The sequence below is a fragment of the Periophthalmus magnuspinnatus genome, chromosome 3 (genome assembly GCF_009829125.3).
Source record: "Periophthalmus magnuspinnatus isolate fPerMag1 chromosome 3, fPerMag1.2.pri, whole genome shotgun sequence".
NCBI lineage: Eukaryota > Metazoa > Chordata > Actinopteri > Gobiiformes > Gobiidae > Periophthalmus > Periophthalmus magnuspinnatus.
In genome coordinates, this window is record NC_047128.1 from 30,743,933 (window position 1) to 30,768,807 (window position 24,875).

At 40.4% G+C, this 24,875-nt stretch overlaps 2 protein-coding genes across 3 annotated transcripts in view; both read left to right on the top strand.

The window, feature by feature from the left end:
* Positions 1 to 1,472: 1,472 nt before the first annotated feature.
* On the top strand, positions 1,473 to 11,567 carry LOC117385473 (stereocilin). The gene is made up of 29 exons (XM_033982763.2): positions 1,473 to 1,556; positions 1,674 to 2,801; positions 3,116 to 3,140; positions 3,218 to 3,767; positions 3,846 to 4,733; positions 4,807 to 4,869; positions 4,939 to 5,064; positions 5,250 to 5,416; positions 5,487 to 5,673; positions 5,814 to 5,929; positions 6,092 to 6,224; positions 6,301 to 6,483; positions 6,695 to 6,733; positions 6,813 to 6,989; positions 7,082 to 7,231; positions 7,891 to 7,949; positions 8,019 to 8,139; positions 8,225 to 8,307; positions 8,396 to 8,531; positions 8,821 to 9,014; positions 9,407 to 9,497; positions 9,591 to 9,762; positions 9,855 to 10,024; positions 10,130 to 10,285; positions 10,366 to 10,508; positions 10,631 to 10,779; positions 11,032 to 11,129; positions 11,236 to 11,383; positions 11,461 to 11,567. Exons 1-29 carry the CDS (start codon positions 1,484 to 1,486, stop codon positions 11,547 to 11,549), a joined length of 5,814 nt encoding a protein of 1,937 aa, XP_033838654.2. The 5' UTR covers positions 1,473 to 1,483; the 3' UTR covers positions 11,550 to 11,567.
* Positions 11,568 to 12,059: 492 nt separating this feature from the next.
* The window catches only part of furina (furin (paired basic amino acid cleaving enzyme) a), a 49,865-nt gene continuing 37,049 nt past the window's right edge, over positions 12,060 to 24,875 (top strand). Inside the window, exons 1-2 of one of the 2 annotated variants that reach the window (XM_033986989.2) lie at positions 12,060 to 12,266; positions 15,959 to 16,214. In XM_033986989.2, the coding sequence (XP_033842880.1) occupies positions 16,023 to 16,214 (192 nt within the window). In that variant the 5' untranslated portion in view covers positions 12,060 to 12,266; positions 15,959 to 16,022. Of the gene's footprint in view, positions 12,267 to 12,581; positions 12,760 to 15,958; positions 16,215 to 24,875 lie in introns of those variants that run through there. The other variant, XM_033986997.2, reaches the window with a different exon arrangement.

The window sequence follows — 24,875 nt, forward strand, 5'->3', positions numbered from 1 at the left end:
TGGGGTATATGCTCCAGGTACCAAGGTCACCAAAGAACCCCTTAAGTTGTCCTTTGATTTTAGATAGATGACATTTTACAATGAGTAATAGTTCACCATAATACCATAATAGTGCACCATAATCCATCCATTAGCCATTATCCACTGGCCCCATACCCCTGTCATTGCATCATTGTATTTGTATCTGAAATAAAAATAAATTGATTAATGATTGTCACCAATCTCAACAGCTGCTTTGATCAGATGATTCCCTGCTGCTATCTGCATTTCCAGCGACGGAGCAGCGTATAGGGCGTATCTGGTTTCTCATTGTATATTCCCATGGTGAATTGATCCTGCTGCTCTGAGTGAGCGCTGATCCCTGTGGTATTAATAATACAGGAGGAAGTTATTGTCCCGGTGCAGGCCACAGTATCGCACTGCTGAAGCCACTTGAGGGAGGGGTGGGCTTTTCACTGGACCATCTAGAATGTCAGGGCCTCAGTCAGTGGTCTGGCACTGGGGGTGCCTCATTGCCCTTGGATGGAGCTCAATTGTAAAGTGGGTTGTTTAAATTGGCGTGCATCTAAACGCTGACGGCCTTCACAGTGCTACTGCTGCCCTGGTCAGTAAGACTACACCTGCTCAGCCCACTGTCAGAGAGAAGCAGCTGAGAGACAAGTCAATGCAGAATTAGCCCTTGTCAGAGTCATGACACATGGATCCTGGGTGTGATTCACGTGCTCCAGATTGTGTGCCTGTCTGAATGCAAGGCTGGTCCATCGCTTATAAATGAGTATCAACATTTAACAGTTGAGTCCCCGTTTATGGTGATAAAATGTGATTATAACATGGCCCCCCAATTAAAAGCTTTGAAAACACTGGGCTGACCTGAAACGCACTGAATGGCACTGCGCGCTCACAGGGAGGACGCAGGTGGGAGGCGGGGCGGAGGGAGAGAGGGAGAAAGTTTTGGTAAAAGCGAGAGCGTCTCAACGAAGGAGGCAGATCAATGAAGGCGATGCATCAAAGTCTGACATTTTGATCAAGATCTGGAAAGGCTCCTGGGAAGAAACTGACCGCATCACACAGCGGTGAGTGCTATTATAGGCCAGGGCTTATTTTTTACACTATTAACAACTTTATTCATTATTTTCGTTTATGTTTTATTTTATCTGTCTTCTTTTAATTTGCATGTTGCTTATATAGACTGCTAGGCTATCTATACTAGGTCTATGTAAACTAATGGTGTCAAACTTAAGGCCTATGGGGCCATGTGGTGAAAGTGAAAAGGTAATGTAGTATCCAGTCATTAAGCTTTAATATTCTCTGGTGAGCTACGTTACTCCTTAGGGTTGTTTTAGTCCTTCCAAGAAACCCGTATGCATATGTTAATACAGGGCTTTGTTCTTTTTTTGTGATTCCTGGACGCTAACAAAGATGTGACAACTATTTCACTTTCACATGCTGGGATGAGATGAAGATGGCAAAGAAACGGCCGGGAATGGCAACTCTGTTGTTGTTTACCACTGTTGTTATATGTGGGACAGTCATGGGACAAGAGTCAGAGGGAACAGGTGAGTGTTAGGGTATGATTTTTGAAATAATATCAACCAGTCTAAATATATTTTTAAAGCATTTCTTGTGTGTGTGTTTTTCTTCCTTCTTTTTCTTTTCTTTTTTTTTTTTTTTAGGTAGAAATAAGGATGAGCAAAGAAATGCTATTCTTGTAGAAGTTCTTTCCAAATTGAGTAAAACTGGATGGAATTCTCAAAAGAGCCCCCCAGACTCCACCAAGTCGCAGAATGTGCACCCCATAATGAGGAATATAATAGGCCGACTGAAGACACTGTTTCCGCACACAAAAATGCCTTCACTGAACAAACCTATTGACCGTCATCGCCTGTCTGGTTTTCTCTACAACATTTCTCAGTACCTCCAGGAGATGGGAGCTGAACTGGAGGAGGCCCCTGCAGAGCCTGAGGAGGAGCAGCTTTGGGAGAAGGTGCTGCATTTCTTTCTTCAGTCTGAAGGCAGCGCTGCAACAAACCAGTGGAATGGACGGGTACCACCAAGACCCAGCTTCACCGTGCAGGACTGGTTTCTGTCTTTGAGGGGCAGTCAACATTGGGACTGGCTTTTGGGTCTTCTGCAAAGTCTAATCACACTGTCAGAAAAGCAAAGTTATAAACCACTGTTGACTGTCATATCTCAGAATTGGAAAACTGTGAGTGCTGTGTTGGAGGCAACTCTCCAGGCTCTAGTCAGTGGAACTTATGGACAGGCTAGTGCTGGTTTGCAGGGCTTCATTTGTGCTCTTAAAGGTCAGAGTGACTGTACCTACAGTGTCAGTTGGCTGCAGCAGCTTCTTCGCTTCTTAGAAACGAGGAACTGGAAGCCTGTGGTTAGTTTACACCCTCCAACTGAGACCATGGAGCAGAACAGGGGCTCTGGTGGATTTGGACGTTTAAAGCCTTTCAGCTTACCTCCTGAGGCCATGAGACAGGATGTCCTCAACATGAGCACCTCTTTTGCGCACATGAACACTACAGACGGGGACAGTGCTTCCATGCAGAGCTTTCTCCTGCAGGCCTTGTCCCGTTCCAGTGGAAGTGGAGAGAGGGGGAGCCCATCCACACAGAAAAATCTTGCTCTTGTTCAAAGTCTAGACGGGCTGAGGAGCGGCCTGCTACACAGAGTTGGCAGCTCGGTCTACAGTAACCTGAGGAGGAAAGTGTCACGAGTTACCATGGCAATGTTGGATGATGTCGAAGGGTTGGTGGATGTGCCACAGCCCGACACAGAGGGACGCTGCTCTGTCGGTGAGTATGTCAAATTCTGATTATACTAATTATATGACTATTGTTCTTTGACCCGGAGCTCACCTGTTTCATTGATAAAGGGGAGACAGTGAGTGACACTGCTTTAAATCTTAATAATCATCCTAGTTCATTGAGAGCTTTTGTTCAGTGGCCAGCTAATCTCTTTATTCTTCCATTGATGTCAGTAACATTATATCATTGCCATTGTTCACAAAGAAGCACTCTTATATCAGTAACAGTTGCCTGTGTATGCCTGTAGATTTTTCCACTACTCACTCACTTTGATTTGTCTTTATATTTCTGTGTATGTGAAGGTGACCTGAGGCAGCTGATTTTATGGTAAGTGTCAAGACTAATTGAAATGCATTCTGCACATTTTTAAAGTGAATTCATTTTGTCATTTTGTTTTATTTAAGGGGTATTAGACACAATCTGACATGGAATACCCAGGCTTTGGGCTTCAACTCTCATAGTCTCCCAACCACACGTCCTGTTTTGTCCTGCCCGTCTATGAAACTGAATGAACAGCAGCTCAGTACAAGTTCCAAGGCAGCATCATTATTACAGAAAAGGCACCGAAAGCATGACAAACTGTTTTCCTCAGCTCATAAATCCCACCTGAACTCTACTCAGAAAGCCAGTGACCAGCTCAGAGAGACTGACTACTTCAGCACCACAGAAATCCTGGAGGCAGCCTGCAATGAGTCCATCCCTGGGCTGACAGGGGTCTCAAACTTCACTGTGTTCCTCTATTGTAAACTGTTTGAAGGGGAGAATGGGTCTGTGGATGGTGTAGTGGCCCACATGGGACTAGATCTGCCCTCCACCTGCTCAGACGCTGCCTGGTACCTAGCAGCTGCTGAGGAGGATTTCCTCTGGGTTCACATCTGCAGTGAATTTTTTGCAAGTGAATTTAATAACACTGTATGTGCCAACTCATCTTTCTGGCTCCAGAAAGTACATGAGGTCAGTGTCAATGTAACTTCTTATTTGTAATGTTTTTTCTCCAGAATTAATAATCCACATACATATGATCATTTGCAGGCAACAGCGACAAAGGACTATAACTTTTTTAACTTCTCCAGTATTGATGACCTCTGTGTACAAATGTTGGATGAATCTACAGGAAATGCTGCCCTTAGCGAGGACTGTCTGGCTCTGCTGGGAAGCACGTCTCTTAACGCAGAAGCTTTCAGACACTGTTTTCTGCCTAATAGCTCTGTTCTCATCTCAGCATTGTGTGGGAAAGCCCCCCCTGACTCCCCACACCCCCTGCCAGAGGGCAGCTGGGCTGCCGCATACTGCTCAAAAATACATAATTCCTCGTCTATTGACACCTCAGAGAATATGTGTCACTACAGACACTGGGCAGTCCATCATTTTCTCAACAGTGCCCTCCTGGAGCATTGTGCGCACACACCCGGACTGAAAGAGTACATTTGTCAAAACACCTCGCTCCTGCAGCAGCTGGTGAGGTCAGTGCCACAGTTTTTGGACTTGTGTGCCAATTTTCAGGCAGAACTCGAGGGCAGGAAGTGCTTCCTTCAGAGGTTTTTTGAAATGCTGCCAGCACCCTATGAATTTGACAGTGCCCAGCTCTGTGTGAATCCAGCTCCTTTGATGATGGAAGTGGTGCACAAGCTGAGCATGTGCGAGATTGAAGGAGGGGAGCGAGAAGGCTTTCTGGTGGTGCTAGGTTATGTGCTGCGTCTCCTGGACTTCATTGTGGGTCTCTCGTCAGGTTTAGAGGAAGGTGAAAGGGAGGCACGGCAGGGCTTAGGCCAGGCCATCCTCCTTTCTAGTCTCCTTGACAATGCCTCCTGGTCCAGTGTGCAGCCTGAGGCCAGCACAAGCGTTCTACAGACTGTGGGGGTCTTTTTGCTTAGAGAGAAGAATGCCACTCTCAAAGAGGACCTGTTGAGCTGCTTTAGTGTAAGAGGTCCCATAAGTTTACTTGTTCATTCACTTTTAAGTCCCTAATTCTTGTACTCCTTGTGTTTCTCAGCCTGTCTTATGGAACCTCATTGAGCAGGACAACAATTCAACAGCACTCAGGGTGCTAATGCAGGTTAGTAAGCCATACACTACATACCACCTTTGTAAACAAACTTGTGCATTGTTTTTATTTATTCTACAGGAGTATCTTAGACTGCCAAGAAGCAGCATTCGGAGCCTTGTGATGTCTGCTGAAAAAGATGCTGTTAAAAGATTCATCTCTCATATGCATCAAAGCTGGGATCAATTACAAGTCCATACAAGCAAGGTTGGTTCTGAAATAACTGCATATAAAAGTGACAGTGCTTTTACAAGCTGCTTACTATTAGGTTTGGTTGATGTGACATTAGAGCATTCCAAACTGCACATATTTGACCGTGAAAGCTTGGCTTAAAAAGGAGTAATTTGCTTGAATGTATTATATGAGTGTATTATTTTTGTTTTGTGCTTCAGGTTTCTCAAAAAGAGTTACAAGCAATGGAAACCATGACAGCGGCATTCCTCCATAAGTTCCCCAGAGTGACTCCTGAGTTGTTCATTGACTTGTCCCAGTTCATTCCCTTCATGTCTGTCTCTGACATCATGAACTTCCCAACATCCCTTGTGGTCAATGACAGTGTGTATGTATCTGACAAAAATACACATTTCAAAGTATCACATTAATGTAAAATGAAAGATTCTGTGCTTTAGTTTGACAGCTATTCGTGACCATAGCTCAGGGATGAGATCTCTGCAAAAGAAAGCCTTTGTGAATCGAATTCTCCAGTCCTCTGTTGTGGGGGACGTTCAAACATGGCCCCCTTATTTTCTTGCTTCCATCCTCCCGTTCCTGCCCTACCTCCCCGTCACTCATTTCCAGCAACTTACATCACAACAGGTATATAATATTTACAAATATTTTAACATCACCATATTTCAAAATTCCCACTGTAGGAATTGTCACCCAGGACTTTAGATCTGGATGTATAATCGAACAAAGGCCTTAACCAGACACATTTATTGGCCCGTCTTTTACAGCTTACCCCTTTAGCTGAGTTGCTAGGCAACAGCAGTCTGGATGGAGTGCGGGGGCGTCATGTGCTTAGGACCCTTTTTACTAAAAAGAAGAATCTGACGGGAGATAACATAACGAGGTGGGTGCATTAAGTATAATTATAATTAAAAGTTTTGCTCGGACCCCATAGAATCCCATACTGCGTAACTGTAGGAAGTACATACAATATCTTCTCAATATTTCTTTATAATTATATAATTTATTCCACTGACACATTTATCCATTGTTTACTGATTTTCAGGCTGGGCATCCTTGCCTGTTATTTGGATCCCTTTGAGCTCCATTCATTTTTCCAGGACCCAGCTGTGGCCTCCGCTCTTTGGCAGCAGCTGGCGGAGTGCATGTCCAAGGGCTTGATCAGCACCAAGGGCAGAGTGAGGACTTTTCAAAGAAACCCCAAAACAACTCATGAAATGAATTAACAAAAGTGTTTTTCATCTGTATTGTTAGCTGTCCTCGTGGCTTGTACCAGCAGTTCAGAGTCTGAATGTCAGCAGCATGGCTCTGCAGGATCTGTTTGCTCTCAGTGGGGTTCTGCCTGAGCTGGGCGCTTCATTTCTGCTGTCACTGCCCTCAGAGGAGCTTATAGATGTCCTCTCGCAACCTGTCATCCCACAATATTCCCCAGCACAGGTCTGATATTGCTGTTGTGTCTTTTTAATCAACTTTATTACTGGTCTCTTAAATGGATGAGCTGAATTTAGTACTGAAATAAAATTTGTTACACTAGTAAAAGTAAAAGGCATGCCTTTATATTTTCAAACACTTAAACAAAATTAAAATGACTATATTACTGCAGACCATATTAATGAACTGCCATTTCCTCTGATCACACATTTGATAGGCTTTCCAAATATTATCCAAGATTTCAAATGAAACCATTGTAAGTATGTTCAAGTTTTAAATTTCCACTTTCTGAATTTGGATCTCTGAGGCTTTGTGCTGATGTAACCCACCTGCAGCTCACCATGGACAAACTGTGCAGATTGAAGGCATTACACTCCGGGCTGTCCCCTGCGGTGCTCCAAGACCTCCAGTGGGACAACATTAGTCAGTCTGTGCCCTGTCAGTGCTGGAGCAGCTTATTCTCTGAGCTAAAACCGGGACAAAGAGCCATGCTGTATTACGCAGTGCAAGAGGTGACAAGTTTTATATTTTAATGGCTGTTTCACTCCAGCGCTATATCGGTCTTACTACTTTTCCTTTCTACCTTTATTTTGTGTATTAACAGGCACTGCAGAGTGAATTGTGGAGTTTTATTGAGCAAGCGCCTTGTCTTTTACCGTTTGTTCCCTTGAAGAAGTTAATATTAGACTTGAACAACAACATTCTCCTGAACAATATAAGCCTGTTAAAAGAAATACCTTGGTCATCACAGCAGGTACACATCACACATTGTTTCAGCAAGTATTTTTACTCAGAATGCCGTGCAAGTACTATTTTGATGCATATAACATACATGTAGTTCTAACCCAAGATTTGAATACCTAGACAATAATATGTTCTTGCTGCTTCCATAATACAGTACAATGAATAGCAAAGCCTGACATATTGATTGAGGGGGGAAATCTTGCCAGCTCTGGACTTGGCTCATATTAATCAACAGCTCATTGGATATGCCTCATATGATCCTTTCAGGATATTAATACTCCATACGCATCAGCCACCATCAAGCTAATTAGTTTGGATGTTGTACAATGATGTGGAGGAATGTAGTATAAATGAATAATGGCTACCTTTAAGTGCTTTGGTCGCAGCCAACAGCTTATGAGTCGCTTTCATCACCTGTCGTGCCTCTTACAAGACCAGTGTTTAGGCAATAAAGATGACACTCCCCTGGAATAAAAACACAAATGCACTCGTGTGAAAAGTAGGCTACGTACATTGTGTTTGTATTGTGTGAAGTGGACATTATATCATTCTTATTTCAATAAAATTTCAGGTGAAAACTCTGATCATTACACTAGAAGTACATATTTTTATGATAATGATAATAGCTGAAGTAGGTTTTAATAACAAAATACCACAATGTCTTTATAGGCTCAATTTTTGATGAAAAAGATTCTTCAGTTACAAAATACTACCAGCAGCATTGTGAGGTAATACAACATATTTTGTTTTGGGGTTTTTTTCCCCAATATTTTATTTATGGTCTTTATTCCCCACAGAGACCTGGGACTTATAACTGGTGGAGTAAGTTGTAACTTGCTAAAAAGTTGGATCAATGGCACAGAAGTGGACATTCTAGACTTTCTTACTGATCTTCCTGGAGATATTAGACCAGCTCTTGTAAGCACAACGTCTAGCATAATTTTCATAATTTATTTGTACACAAAAAATAAGCCAATAATACAGAGGTTTGCTGTTTCACCAGAGAAAATGTATTGTAGATGAGCTGAGGAGGCGTCCTGATGTTGACCTAAATGTTTTGAGCTCGGGGTTTGCATTAACATTGCCGTAAGTACTCATCATAAATCTGTTTTATTGTTATTATTATTTTTTTTTATAATAGATTAATATGTTATTTTCTTTTAATGTTTTGTAGAGTGACGATGGTGGAGAAGCTATCCAACGAGTCCTTCAGAAATCTTCTGGGCTACATTCAGAGACACTTTTCTGACTTCCTCAAACTCCCACATTACAAACAAATACATATCGCTGAGAGGGCAGTGACTGAACTGGTAAATATTTTACGGCTGAAATAAGGTATTAAGTAATTTTGTTTTCAGTTATTCAGTGTGTTGTTAAAACAGTAATATGGGTGACTCCAGATTATGCAATAAAAAACAAATGTGCATTACAGAAACATTTTTTTTACACCTTCACCATGTTAACATTGATTTTTACTGGTTAAGTCTTACCAAAGTGACAAGTAATACTTAATTTTAATCAGACTATGAGACAAAGACTTCTGTTTTTCTCACTTGTAAAAACATTTGTGTGAAACCTCTCTTGATTTGTACACCACAGGACGATGTGGGCGAGATTGACAGCTCTGCTCTCGAATTCCTGGGGCCTTTGCTGCCTTTCTTGGACGGGGACAGTCTGGAGCTTGTGGACAGAGGAGCTCTTGCACTGAGGCTGGAGGAGATGAGAAACTTTTGCCTTCCCAAAGAGGCGCTGAAAGACATAAGTGCTCTACTCACACAGAAAGACCTGCTGGGGTAAGGCAGCAATGAATACTAAAACTTTTATATTTGGATTCTCTGGAAAGTTTTACGTTTTCATGGCAGTGCTGCATTCAATATTGAAAATTACATATTAAAATTACATCAGTTTCATAAAAAAACTAACAAAAAAAAAAAACTATACAAAACAATACAGTTTCAAAATACAAAAAATAGATGTTTTATATATTAATAGATCAGGGGAGTCAACAAGGGGGAACAACGGGGTCCGTAATCCAGGGTCTTAGCGGCACAGAACTGGCACAAAACTATTAATTTATATTACAGGGGGGCCCATGTGAAGCCTCTTGCCCCGGGCCCCCAAATTTCTGTCAATGGATCTGTGACTGATAATTGTTGATTAAAAGTGTATTATATTTTGTAAACAGAGAACCTTCCAAGTGGCACGTGAAGGATCTGGAACATTTGGGCCGCTTGGTGTTTTCACTGTCCCCAAAGCAGATCAACAGCATTCCTCTAGTAGGAAACTTAAACATGATCTTGGATATCATATAAATCTCAAATTTTTCATTTGATTTGATGGTTGGTTTTGTTATTCTTGTCCTTGAGTAGACTGTGTTAACCAAAGACACAGTGGAGCAGGTACTGGTGGGTCAGAAGCTCTGGGAAGACAGTGCGATTGGACGCATGTGTGTGGAGCAGTGTGTGGACCAGGAGAGCCAGAGGAAACGAACTGAAAGTCTCCTCCGGGGCATTACAAAACCACGCAACAGAAGGGCAAAAGGTCCATACAGATTTTTGATAAACCATGAGACAGTCTCCAGTTATCGACTATTGTTTGTGGCACTGAGAATTCACTCTTGTCTTTTTGATTAGTGCCAGTCCCAAGCTGTGCCGACATCAAAGGGACATTCCCCTCAGCATGGACCCCACTGCAGCTGAACAGAATGTCTCAGGAGAATCTGAAACAGTGCGTCGAGGTTTTTGGACAAGACTCCTCGCTGAGTTATGAGCAACGCTGCACACTTTGGAAGAAGCTTAGAAAGGTTGAATCAAAAAGTGCAGACTGTGTTAATTGGTCCATTCATCATACAACATGAACTGCTCTGAAAGGTGGGACTAATGATGATGTAATTATGCTATGTGCACAGTCTTTCAGTCCAGTGCGGAAGCTGCGTGAGGACCAGGTTCTGTCTCTGGGCTTCATTGTGACTGAAATGGGAGAAAGAGAGCTACAGGACACGGATCTGTCAGACCCCGGGGTTCTGGCACATCTGGGAACACTCACTGAATGGAGCAATAAAAAAGTGGGATTTTCAATATTTTCAGTTAAATATAAAATGTCATATTTGTAGAAAATGTTAATGTGTTTATCTGTAATTCGCAGATGAGAGCAGTGATAATAAGTGTGCTGCGTAAACGAAAGCAGAAAATAGAGCAATTAACTGCTGTGGATTTGGCAACGTTTGGTCACCTGATCTGTGGCCTGTACCCTTCAGAGATAAAAAGACTAAGCCCCTACAATCTGAGGTGAAGGTCTATTAAACTCACATCAGGAGGTTCTTTTTTACTTGACTAGGATAGTTGTTGTGGTCAGTGTTTTTTTTCTCATAAAACACAAAAGTTTAATCTTGATTTTCTTAAAACTGCAGTATGGCAGTGCTGTTTCTGCGAGAGATGTCTCTGCCCTGCACTGAGCACCAAATGGAAGCGCTGACTGGCTGCTTGTCCAGACCAGAGGCCTTTGGTCCAGTCAGTACCTGGGGTTCAGAGGTGTTCACAGAGATTGGGACATTGGCAGGTAGTGAAAAACATAAGGTCTCTGTAGATATAAAGTTTGCGTGAAGTTGTTTTTCCCAAATTGTTTTCTAAACAACTGAGAGTGGTGCAATAACACACCGCTGGATGGATGGATACAATTTGAGGCTCCCCTTGAGGGCACAGACATGATAGAAACAGGGAAAAGTTTCTCCCTGAAGTTTTGGTTTGATCTGATATGAGTAACATTAATTGTGCACTTACAGAACTTGTGCCCATCTTTTTCTCTCTCCAGCGGGCCTAGAGGATATAGTGCTGTCTGCTTTAGTGGAGGAGCAGGTCCAGGGAATCACTGCTGAAGCAATCCGCCTAATGTCTCCACAGAAGTTTTCAGTGAGTTTTAGTGTGGTTTGAGTGACCTTGTTGGGGAAATGTCAGATCATTCACTTTGTTTTATGTTTCAAAGATCAGCTTAAACACTGCATTTGTTTTTGTGCAGGTGGTGTTCAGTGTAGTACAGTTGTCCTGGCTCAGCACAGAGCAGGCGTGGGCAGTGACTGAAGAGCAGTGGGCAGAGCTGGACCCTGAACAGAAGCATGCACTGGGCCTCACTCGATATGAAGGAGACATCCTGCTGGAGCAGAGAGGTACTTATATAATATAATATACGCAAATTTATGTCAAGAAGTCTATGGGAGAATAATGAAACCTATTGTGTTAGCAGGAAGGAACTCGGCTACATCTGCTGTAAACATGAGCAGCCTTGCTATCTGCTCACTGGCCCTGTGCCTTTTATTGTGGCAACTGATTTAAAATTATGCAACACATTGTCCCCTGATCTTGGTAGTATTATATTTGTACTGCAAATAAATTATTTGAACTTCTTCATTTTCTATGTCTGTGTAGACAATTTAACTAAATTAGCTGTGAACAGTAAAAATGACAGGCAGTTCTTTGCATTTAAATATAGATGTAAAGTGCCCAGTTATACATTTTGTATTATAACTAACTAGATTATTGTGGGTTGTTTATCCACTGAAATGTCAAATACCCATAATGCATCATAGAATCATAGAAGAAGAGATGGTGAATTTAAATCCAGCATTCTTTATAAACAAAAATAAAATAATAAGTGTTTTCATGGTGTATGACAACAACCAACTTGTGTCCTAAGAGTGTGGGTCTAAGATGTCATGTGACGTTTAAATCCATCATGTGTTGTGTCTGTCAGAGGGCTGACATCAGAAAAATGTGAAGAATGTAGTAAATGTGTTAGTACCGCCTGTGTCCAGCAGATGGCAGTGTAACAGTGCTGCTGTTCACAGGAGGTGTAGCTTAGGAGCGTCTGTGACGCATTTCCTGGGGCTCGTGAGGACCACTCAGCGGCACACCAGAGGGGTATCATGACTATTTATAACCAACAATTCGTTCTTATCAATTTTCCTGCCGTTTTGCTTTTTCGTGGTCATTTCTAACGTCGAGAGGTGACAGTTAAACACGCCAGACCGAGCATGATGTGAATGAAAGCGGGTAAGTTGATCCGAGTTAAGTTTCTCCTGTGCTTTAGCTAGTGAGGGACTTGTTTGGGTGCGTGGCTGCTGAGTTTGCTCGCTTGTTTTTGCCCCTGGTACCACCGGGGTCCTGACACGGGGAAAGCCTAGACTAGTGTGGGCATTTCGAGCCTTACGGATCGACATTTAAGGCAAGTGTGCTTTGTCTGGAAGGGTCGGTCCTCCACTCTCCGGGGTGACGTCGTCTGTGCTGCGCCTGGTCTGTGTGGTCATTCTAGACCATCGAAAATGCGGCTTGTGATAAATGTAAATGAGGAGTAAAACATGAGCCAACGAGGGCGGTATAAATGTGGGCTTGTGGTGAAAAAGGGGAGGCACCTGTGACAAGGCTAGAGTCAATTGAAGGCGGTGTCAACTATGTGTTAATCGGTACAATTTCGGACGCATTTGTCAAAGTGAGAAGTCCCGTCGGCTCAGCTCTTAGTCCCTGTTCCTGCGCTGTAAAGTCTGAGGTGAGTCCACCGCCCGATGTCTTTACAATACCCTTGTCAGCTGACTTGACATTTTCAGGCACCAACTTCAGCGCACAACAAAGTGTGCACTCTGTGTCGTGAGCAGTTTCTCTGCTTTTGGTTAATCTCTAAATACTCTGAGCTTTTTTTATACCACGCTACATGTTGCTGTTTGTACAAGAAGATTACAGCTCACTTTGGCTCAACTTTGAAATGGTTAATACTGCTATGGTCGTGGTATAGAGGAGCCTAACTCTATGGACTTTGACATGACATGAAGTAGACACTGGGTTATAAGACAAACATCCCTACAGCGCCAAGTACAGCCTACTTTTAACATGAAAAATAGCTTTAGTTTGGTTTCTTTTTGGTAAGTTTTGGTTAAATTAGCAGTGCCTCTTGGTGAGTAATAATAGAGATGTTTCAGACAAATGATAGATGAATAGATTTGTGTAGGAAGCCCCGAGGATATTTACTGTACAACTCATGTCTTTGTCACATTTTCTATGACCTCTATATCTGGTTAACCTGTTTGGCATGGTTTTTCTTAGCTTGACATCATTTGCACTATTTAAATTGGTTTAATGGCTGAGTGCCTCTAATGTAGTGCACATTTTGTTTGTGGAAATTAAGATGCTACATATCATAAGGCACCTCACCATAAAGTTTATTTGCATAAGACTTAATATTGTGGAGCTAATTAGTTTAGGTTTATTTTGTAGATGATGGACCAAAGCCAGTGTGGTGACATTTTAAGTGTCTCCTCTTACTTTTGCTAGTGAGGACCCGCCGTTGTTGGTTGTTGTTCTAAATGAGTGGTTTGTATCATGGCCGTTATTACTAATGCTGATTACGAGGGTCACTTACTGTTGATTATATGCCACAATATGTGCACAGGCGATAACGAGCATCTGATTGTCGTGTTTAAATGGCCTTTTTACCCATTTAAATGTAAATAAAATCACAAAGAAGTAAACAGACCCCTTCGTTAATGCCCTGATGCATGCTGTAATGGTGCAGACATTATCCTTAGAGTTCAATTAAACCTGGCTAATTATATTGTACCTTGGCTTCTACTGGTTGTTCCCTCAATAATTACTATTGGACATACGGTATCATTTACAAGGGAGACCACCACTCACAGCTTGTCTGCAATGTGAAAGCACAGTGTGATGGTGTTTGGATCATTGCATGTTGACGTTTGAGGCCAGTCCCATTGAAAAGTCAAAGCCATTTTGTCAGTAGCAGCTGTGTTTACTTCCAGCACTGGCCAAAGTTTTTTCTGTTCAACTTTCTAACTTTTTATAGTTTTATTATTTTGATTGCTAATGGATGCTTTAATACCAACCGGTAATGATGGGATTTCATGTTTGTTTTCAATTTCATCAGCAGCCAATGAGACGCAAAGTAAACATGTAATTAATGTTTGGTAGGATTTTTGTCTCTTAATTCAAGCTGTTTTTTCTGTTTATACTTAATAAGCTTAGCAAAGCAGTAAAGAAGACTCCAGTAAGAGAAAATGGTCAGGGGAAGACTGGCACAAAATGAGCTTCAGAATTTTAATACTTTGTTGTGTAATTATTCTCATTGTCTCATAATATTTATATATATATATATATATATATATATATATATATATATATATATATATATATATATATATATATATATATATATATATATATATATATATATATATATATATATATATATATATTTAATAAAACAGCATATTTCTGAACAAGGAACTATTACTTGCTTGTGTCTATTAATGTCTTTCCTAGAAGCATATTTATAGTAATAATGCCAAAGTAACTAAGTCAGCGCAGTTCTTTCACAGGGACAATGCAGACACACGATAAGAGATGAACCACAAGTGGGACATGCATACAAGTTAGTCCACTTGAAGGCTGATGGTTTGTAATTTTGAAGAATGACAGATTAAAGACAGATTTCCATCAAAACATAAACTGATTTCTAACTAAACACTCAAAAGTTGCAGTCACTCAGTAATATGTTTTACATTTAGCCAATTCAGTTAAATTCTGTTCAGTCCTTTGCCACTGTTGTTTTGTGGGCCACTCTGACCACTGTGTCTGTATCCAACTGAGGAGGAGGCTGGCTTCACAGCCACAGCTCTCCACCTCTGCAGATGCTTTACCCGAGCATTTTCTTGTGTGAGCTGTCACCACACGGCCTCTCTTGGGTGTTTAAACACATGTCTGACCGTCATCTGTCTGACCAGATGACATCAGTGCTGGCCTTGACAGCTCACTTGTTCTTTCCTCGGGATTATCAGTAATTGCTGGTACTTCTACCTCTCGTTTGGCACGATTCTATACACTGCTTACGTGATAGATATAGGTTACAGGTCTTAATTTTTTCAGTATGACGGATTTCCAACAATTGGATAAATATGGGAAACCTTTCCGTCAACATGTGACATAAAAAAATATATAATTTCTGCCCCAGCCCATCAGGTCATCTGTCCACATTAGAGTTTTGATTCTTAGCCCACCGGGGTCCACTATAGTGCAGAGAGTGCGAGTTTTCATCTGCTGCCACATACGCTCTTTGAGGATGACGACTAACAGCAGCCCCAGCGTGCAGAGCTCAGCCACCGCAATGTTTTTTTTCTCTCTCAATAAAAAATGATGAACTGACTGACTGTTAGCTCAGGCCCACAAACAGTGATAGAACAGCTCCATTCCCAAATCAATTCATAGTCACTTTCAGACGCACCACTGTGCAGCTCTCTGTCCGTCATGTTTCACCAGCACCAAGGCTTTGAGAGAGGAAAAAAGTCCTACCTGTCCCCCCCGTGGTTCCGTGTCGCTCCACGCCTTTCCTCTCACCCCAACTGCGTGCGGTGTGCATGCAATGTCCTCCTGACTCATTACGCATTGATGAGAAGCGCAAACATAATTTTCTTCATGTAAAGCGATAAATGGCTAGATCTATTTGTCACAAGGGGCTGTGGATCTGTGCAGAGCCTCTACATGATCTATGAAGCCTAATACTATAGGCCTGAAGTGTATCTCCACTTAAATGCTGTGCAAATTAAAGCTGGTTTAAAGCAGTGGTTCAAACTGCAAATTTTAGAATTTGCTTCAACCCCTGTGATTATCTCAGTTTGAATTAAATACAACATGTATTTGGCTACTGAGAGCTCATTACTTTATCTGTTTGTTCTTTGTAGGTGAGCTGTGACTGTCCATCCTGGTCTCTTGTGTGCAGGCTGGCCTGTCAGAGACTGTGAAACTATGGCTTTAGGTCCAGCTCCTGCAGGCCTGCTCCAGCTGATCCTGGGGCCTGTGTTGGTTCTTCTGGTGTGTGGGCTGTCATCAGTGCTGGGGCAGGAGGTCTACACCAACCAGTGGGCTGTCCATATACCTGGAGGTCCAGAGGAAGCTAATCGAATTGCCTCAAAATATGGATTCATTAACTTTGGTCATGTAAGTAAAATCTTATTTTGGATGTGTGTTTTGAATTGTTGTTGAAAATGAGAGATTCACCTGAGGTCATTTGTGTTTTGACTGTATGTAAATTACTTGAGCGAGCTACAGATTTTGCATGTACTTTACTCATCGCATATTGTATTTATTGAATGCAGTACCTCCTATTATTTCTTTATTTGCATTGTGTCAAGTTATAATCTTTGTAAAATTAAATAACTGCTTATATTAGTACTAATAATGATCATGGTAGTGTGCAGATCAGAAATGCTTGACTCATTAAAGTATAGTTGCATAAGAAGAGCTGTTTTTAAAAAAGTAGAAGTTGATTCATCTTCTGTAGTATAGTGACTCTTGGTCTGATGACTGTTCAGTGAAAAACATTGTAACCAATTCAATTCATTCAGTCATTTCTAATAGTCAGTTATCAGCTTTTTTGTTGTTTTTTTTGTTTTGTTTTTTCATTGAGGGCGTCTACAGAGTTCAGACTTTGGGGGAAGAAATATGACTTGATTTGTTTGTTTGAGTCTGAGTGTATTGTTTTATTTTAATTAATTTCAATTGAAAATGGTGACTGATCAATATGAGAAAAAATAATGTGACCCAGTCCAAGTTCTCAAGTTTCCAACATGTTGTAGGCGTGGGCTTTGCATTACTGATAAATGTTTCCTGTCTTCACTGGTGATGCTTATTTCTGATGTCCTGTTCCCGCATAATCTCAATTGCCTGTTATCGTCCATGACATCGCTCCACAGACTCTTTTAAAAAGTTAAAGCTCATTAGTTATCTTGTGAACATTGAGTCGGAGGTGTCACGCAAACTGACAATCAACCAAACCCTGTGCGGTGGGATAGTTCCATTTCCTTATCCAGTTATGAATACATTTTGTCTAGTAGATGAACAAGTGTTGCTATTGCTTGGTGTTGGCCTCCTCAGCATTCTTTATAAAAATTGTTTCACTGGTGATTATGACTACTACTGGTAATGCTGTGTGTGCTGCAAATGTGTCTGACTAATGACCAATTCCTCTCACTGTAATCCTTTAACCATGTATTGGCTGGGCAGTGCAGAGGCCAGACAAAGTGGTTACACCCTTTTGGTTCTTAATTTCACAATCTGGCCAAAGGGAGTGTGTGGTCGCGGTTGGCTGAGTCTGAGTTGCTCCAGACTTGTTTTGCTTGAGGGGAGGCTGACCGACTATTGTTTGACCAATGCGATGAAATGAAGAAACTATCCAAGATGAAAGACTGCAGACAGTTTTAATTAAGGTATCTCTCTAGACCTGCCTAAAGCTTTGAGTCGTCAAAAAGTAAAAACAGATGTTTCATGTTTGACTAAAAACCGGTCTCCTTCCCATTAAACCTTAAGATAAAGTTCTTACGATTGTCTGAGTTCGGAGAAATCTATATTTTTTACTGTAAGATACTGCAAAAGTGAAGCAAAGATATGAGAGAAACTTCTGAATTTGAAAAAACTTTAAAAAAACAACAACCCTAAAACAACTTAAATACTGGCAGTAATTATTTATTCTGTCACAAGTTTACTGCTCTGGATTCACAAATTGAGCTAGTAAAACGTTTTAAATACAGATTACATTTTTTATTGGTTATATGAACTGTTTAATTCCAGATGTTAACTGAAAACCATTACTCTCACACATTAACCTTCAACATAGACGTACGCTCCTTTTACAACTATTTTCAATGGCTTTTCAATATATTGTGCTGCATTAATTGAAATGGTCTGTTGTTGGAGCAGCAGATACAGGGAGCTTTCAGTCATCCACGCGCTGAATAGAGGAAAGGGCTTTAGAAGAGTCAAGCAAATGACACGGAACAGTCGCATCTGTGCAGCCTTCAGCCTGTATTGATTCAGTCACTTCTTTTTCAGCAATTACTGCACTCACATGAAAATACTGTACGCTCTGTTATGCTGCTTTGCCTTTATGATCATACAGATTCCAATCCCTGCTGTGGGTCTTGCAGAGTACTGCTAATTTCAATATTTCTATTACTTGAAAAACTATTCTCGCAACAGTATAATAACCTGAAAGATTCATATAGTACATGACCATAGTTTATTAATTCAAAGGAATCACTTTTCAACTTTTTAGTCATGGTCAAGGGCAAGGCAAGGGAAGTTTATTTGTATAGCACAATTTGTACTCAAAGTGCTTTACAGAAGAAGAAAGACATTAGAATCACAATACAAACCTGGATTGACAAGCCCAGTTTGATTTAAACATTGTAAGAGTAGAGGCCTGTCTCACGTCTTCCTTTCCAGGTTTTAGTTGTATAAAACTGAAACGCTCATTCCTTTTGTTTTGTCCTGACTCTGGGTACCAGCAGGAGGCCTGTCCCTGAAGTCCTCAATAATCCTTTAAAAATCTTTGTTCATGAAAAAGTCTATGGACTACATGGCAAATTGTACTAAAATAAAATTGTATTGCATTATGTTGACAGTTAAATTCTGAAATAAAGCTCCATCATCATGTTCCTCTCTTCACTCAGTTACAGTTAGAGCTCAAAGCCACATGCTTGTAACTGGAGACATTTCAGATACTGTCTGCGCGCTTCATTGTCACAGTGGTACTCTGTCACAGCTCCAGAAACACTGTCAGACTCTCATGTTGCACACGGGAAGGTTTTGAAACTCCAGTGCAGCGGTTGCCAACAAAAGCAGATTACGTGTTGTCAATGCAGTCAGCTGACATTTTGGTTTCTTGTTTGTTGATAGCAGCGGCTCAAGTGCCACTGGAGCCATGTTGCAATTTGTGAACAGTTACACAATACAACAAAGCCAATGAGATCTGCATCATGGAGTGTTAGCTAAGTATTGCCCTTGTATACCAATATAAAAATGTTGCTATATTAAAGCAATATTTTTTCAATATTTCATAAGAGCACATTCAAGGCGATTAATGAGCTGTTGTTTGACTTGGGCGAGACACTTCTCGAATTTTCATTTCCTAATATTTATGTTGAGTCGTTAGAACTGATGCTAATTTAATAAGGGCTCATAATTTCTATTACCTTTTCTTATAACATTAAGCATATAAAATGTGTAGCTTATGAATTTGAACAGGGTTCTCCAGTGAGGCTGCAATTTGATTTAAAAAAAAAAAAAAAAAGAAAATTAACCACCTTTTATTTTCTACACACAGTTTTGTCATGTAATGGTCCATAAAGTGTTCTAGCGGTACACGTCTTTACTCAATTTAAAAGAGTACTTATAGGGTTTTATAGGCTACAACAACATGGAAATCTATTACTCTTACAAACCAGGACTAGTTAAATAAAAAAAGGAGTTAATTTCACTATGCTTAAGTAATACAATTAAGAAACAGCTGATTCACACAGCGGTAAATTGCGGTAAATTGCCATTAACTGCAGACTTGCATCTTGGAGTGGTTATTTTACATTATAAAGGCCTTTTCTTGCACACATCATCAGTCTTGTGCTGCAAGCGTATAAAAGGGAGCTTTAATTTTTACACAATTGCATTTTCAATTAAATAATGTATGCATCATGGTTTTCTGTGGGAAATTTTCTGTTTTATATTCTGAGTTGTATTTCAAACGTTTGTTAAAGTGACAGATTTGTGTAATTTTTAGGTCACTTTCATGCAGAGTTTTGCCTTGCGGACTGCGACTGGAGGCATTTTCATCTAAAATGTGGATTATGAGAGCCTATGACTGACGAGACGGAAAGTGTCAGATTTGAAATTGCCTTTTGGTGAGAAGGACTTTGTAGCAGCTGAACAACTGTCTGTACTTTACTGCTGAATAATTCACTCAAAGCTGACAGTAAATGTGATGGTGACATTTTGGTTTTTGATCTAAATGTCTTGATCCATTAGGAGCTTATTATGGTCTCTATTTGAGATGTGTTCATGTCCATTAGGAGCTTATTATGGTCTCTATTTGAAATTTGTTCTTCTAATTGGATGGCCATTTTATAAAGGTGTGTTTGATCTTGTGAAATTGATAGGGGAACTCTTAGATTATTCATAACCTGGAGTGGGAGGAAAAGGATGAAGATAAATAAGTTATTGCTCTCTTCAAAGTACAGTGGCATTTTGGTGACATGTTCCTCTTCCTTAAGCAGTTACAGCCCGACAAACCACAACTAACGTGAACCTCTTCTGTTTCCCCTGGGCCCTTGTATACATAACATATTGCTGTTAGACACGGTGTCCTCATATATCCTGCTTGACTCCATGTGGTTTGTTTAATCAGCATGTTAATATCCTCTTCCTTTTTAAAAGTAAATTAATATTCTGGTTGGGGTAAGATTAGAAGAAGAGTAGCCTGTTATCTCTAGTTAAAAGAAGTACATGAAATGACACTTTGCTATCAGCCACCGTGACACAGCACTGTTCCCTTAGGCTTACAGACCACTGCTGTTCTCAGGCTTTTTACCAAAAGATAATTCACTATCCTAAGGTGCTGCTCAGATTTTATTTAATCATCACAAAATTTCTGAAATCTTTATTATTATTTTTTTTACAATTGAGTTTTTTTTGTGTGTGTTTTTTCACTTCTGTGGTGTTACTCCTGATAGCTTTTTGTAGTTTTGTTTTTTATCTCCTCAAAACACAGAAAAATGGCAAGTATCTTTTTGCTTTTTATACCTGCAGAAATAATTTTCCGTTTTGCACCAGGCACAATTTAAAAGCTGAGCTAAACAGTTGGTCCTGCACCGACTGATAAGAAATGAATAAATTCCAATCCATCTCTCAAATGTAATGTGAAAACTTATAACCGGTGTGAATTATTGAGGCGAGGCTTAAGGTATGGAGTCAATAATTGGACTCCGGAGAGCAGATTCCTTTATCTTCTGCTTAAAAAATTTCTGGAAAATCTTCAGTGCGGATGTGATTGCTCCTGTGATGATGAGAGGGGGAGCCTGCTGAGAGTAAGTGGCACAATTTGAACGCTTCTCTTGCAGGTGTTTCCATATTTTTATTTACTCTGTGCAAATTGGAGAGTGTTGTTTCTTTACACTTTATATAGTATTTACTTTTGCTTTACCTGACTGAAGTCGTTCTGCCATAATTGGTGATTCATCTCAATGGCAAGTGTGAAATGAAGTCTGAAATGTCACAGAAGTGCATTAAGAGAACGATGAGGTTTTGCTAACACAACAGGGCCATCTCCGTAAACATGTCCAAATATGAAAAATGAAAAGCCTTTGAGGAATTAATTAATCGGTTGTAGATGGCTGGTCTTTTGTATGATCATGTTTTTCTTGTAAGGTGAAAAGGAGAGATTGTCCAATGACTGCTAGTGCAAACATCGAAAAAGACTAATTAAAACACAACCACATTAAAATTCAAGGCGAATGATGTATTAAAAGTGTCAAGGCTCTACACATGGATAAATGCATGAAGGCACTAGTCTGATCATTGCCCTTTGATATAAATGACCTTTTTAAGCTTATAAATGCATTTAACTTCTATTGAGTTTGGTAGTGTGTGGTGTTTAAATGATCTATAATGTAATATGTGTTTACAGTCTCTGTCTCACAAAAAAGAATTACCGGTAACAATTAGCCCTGGTTTGTTTGTCTTACCACTGAGAAGACCGTCAACCGCAGTGCAGACACTATTACAATATCACGATAGTCCCAAGCTCATATCATCCCCATGTACTCAATGTCTCACCACCAATGTATAACTAAGCTCTGATGGTAGATGCCAGTTTGTGGAGCCCTTGTGCTTTTTTCAACACCACCATTATTTTTAGCTGGGTTTTAATTGTAGCTTCTTTCTAAATTTATTCCTGTACTGACCGTGATAATGGATCAAATACGGACTAATCTGCACCATTATAATGTGCTGCTCACCAAGTGTTTCCTATTTAACATTTTAACTCTTGTTAAACTGATTTTGTATTCATCCAGGACTTACTACTGCAGTGAGGCATGGTAGTTGGTTTTAAATATTAATACTTTTTACGCATGTAGCCTAGTCTTTATTGGTGCAGTGTCATCATGAATGTTTTAAAATGTCTCTTGGTTCTTTGGCTGTGCCCTGTCCCTCAAAGAGAAGGACTGACCTTTTAAATCCAATAGAAACATTGCCAAACTTTCTGTTATCTGTGTTCCTTCATAATTCTGAGTTTACAGGGAGAAACATGAACCTGCTACATTGGATCAGTTGGAGGGCAGTGACCTTCTGTGGTGCTGCTGCTTTTGGTCCTTCATTTGCTTTTTTCTGGGATGTTCTTATGCAAACTTTTTTCAGACATTTTTCAGTAAGCACAAACCCAAATCTCACTGCATTAAATTCCAAAGCTGCGCAGCTGCAGAGATGAACTGCAGAGATTGACTTATCTTGTCTGTGGAAACCTGTGTTGTGTCAAACTTAACCAATGGACACTGCTACCAATTTAGACAGGTTGGCATGATTTTAAATGACTTAAATTCAATAGACAATAGTGAGTGTATTCACTTGAAGAGATCACACCCACACATATTTACAGCTGGAGAACAGGTTCAGTTATTTCCTCTTCTGTATTATTAGTTTTGAAATGGCATCTAATGAAATTGACCATCCATTCTGTTTTATGAAATGTTAATAAATGATGATTATATCAATAGTACACAGTATTCAGGCCTAACAAGGCTAAGTCGTATGATTTTAAAATTGAATTGTGGTCTGTCCCATGTGACTGTTGGCCAATTACATGCTTGAATGAAATCAACACAACTCAAGGTATGTTTTTAATGAGAAAACAGCCCTGTTTCAGTGGGAAAAATAGTATAAATGATTTCACACATTTTAAGAAATGGCAGGGGAATCACTAGTAGAGAAGCACATACAGTTACTATATATGATCTCATGCAAGGCTAAAATTAGCATAGCCTTTCCTTTTTATCTGTCTGAATAAGTATAAAAGGTACTATTAGTTATAATCCTGCTCGCAGATGTCAGAAATAACAATGTTTTGTTGAAGACGAGTAGAGAAAGAACATAAAGCAAAGCTTGAGTGGACATATATCTTCAGGCTGACATAAACGTCTGTGAAACCGCCACTAGCTTCACTCAGCTCTAGAAAGGATTTTGAAGGAGATAAAGAATAACATATTGGTCAGCAGGAGTCCATCTCCAGGCTGTCTGAGGGAGGCACAGTGGTTATTACTGCGCTGTCCCGGCAGAACAGAGCGCTGATGGGGGCTGGGACAAACCGCACAGGTCACAGCTGTAACACAAGCCAGATGTGCTCAGGGGACACAACCACATCAAGTGCGGTGTGTGTTCTCTATATGCACAGGCACGCTCACGACAGCTGCAGGTATGTCAGGAATTTTACTAAAAAGGTAAAGAATGGACTTTTGAAGTTTCAATGCGGCAATAGAAAATCTAATTTTTATAGCGATTTCTGCTTCACATTCAAAGAAGGCCTCTGGATTTATGCCAATTTCCAAATCTGTTAGATAGCTCTCCTGCTGCTAATGTTGGAGCTGTACCCCAATGAGCACAGACCGTATTTGACCTATTTTGTCTGTCTGAAAAGAGAAACCCACAGAGATCCAAGACTAAATTTAGAGGGAGGTTCAAAGAAAACTGCTTAAACGTTGCCTGTTAATGTCAGTTTTCAGGTCACTCGACTATACTGTGTTGTTGTTTTTTTGTCTGTTTCAACCTTTATAAAAAAGCTCTTATAGGATTATTTTGAACCACTTATTGTCAACTAAAACGTCACAGGTCAGCTTCAGAGATGCATAATAAAAATGCTGCACACAAGGAAGGAAGCCAGTTGGTTCATTTGAGGGAAAATGGAGCTTCCTCCTGTCAAATAGCAATGCGTAAGAACTCCTTATATATGGCCGAGATAAATTCGTTTTTCTTGTAAAACTAAACAGAGTATATATAGCTGTGCCCTTTTACAAATTAGATTTATTTAGTGATTTGGTTTGACTCGCCATTGTATTACTCGAGTGCTTGCGGTTGTTTTTTCGGTCCTGTCTCTGAGGCTGTAAACTGATGTGGGCCTCCATGTGTTGTGCATCTGCTGAGCTGCACTCACTAGAGATGACCTGGGAGGAGGAGCACGTGTTCTTGGTGCAATTTGAAAAGACCAAATCTGATAAGCCTTTTACAATGAAAACAAGGAGGTGAACATTTGGGAAGCTGGCCTGAAGGAGATGAAGAAGAATGCAGCTCGTGGGTGGAGCTGTGTTTTACGAAGTCTGCAAGTGATTTTTTTTTTTTTTTTTTTTTTTTCTTTTGTAACACGAATCCTGTGGAGTTGTTACAGAGCTAATGTTTAGAGCCACGCAGCTTAGTAGCAGTGTTGCATCTTACATTTCAGATCAGGTGACTTTAAGAAAAACAGGTTTGGTTGAACAAGTTTAGAGTTTCTGTTTTTAAGGCTTTTGAAATGAGTCCACTTCCTTGTTCTGACACACTGTACATAGTGTTCACTCACTTGATGCACTGTACACGGTCTTTAATGTCTGCTGTAATCTTGACCTAGTAATGTGCGTTTTGGCTCTCAAAGTTGTTGATGTAGTCGCTTTTGTGCTGAATTTGTCCTTGACTCTTGACTACTCTCTGATAGAAACATATTTTTTCTTTTCCACCTCAAATTAATTTTCTGACTCTGGTCGTCTGTGAAGCTACATCACACTTCTACCTTCGTGCTATCGAATGCTG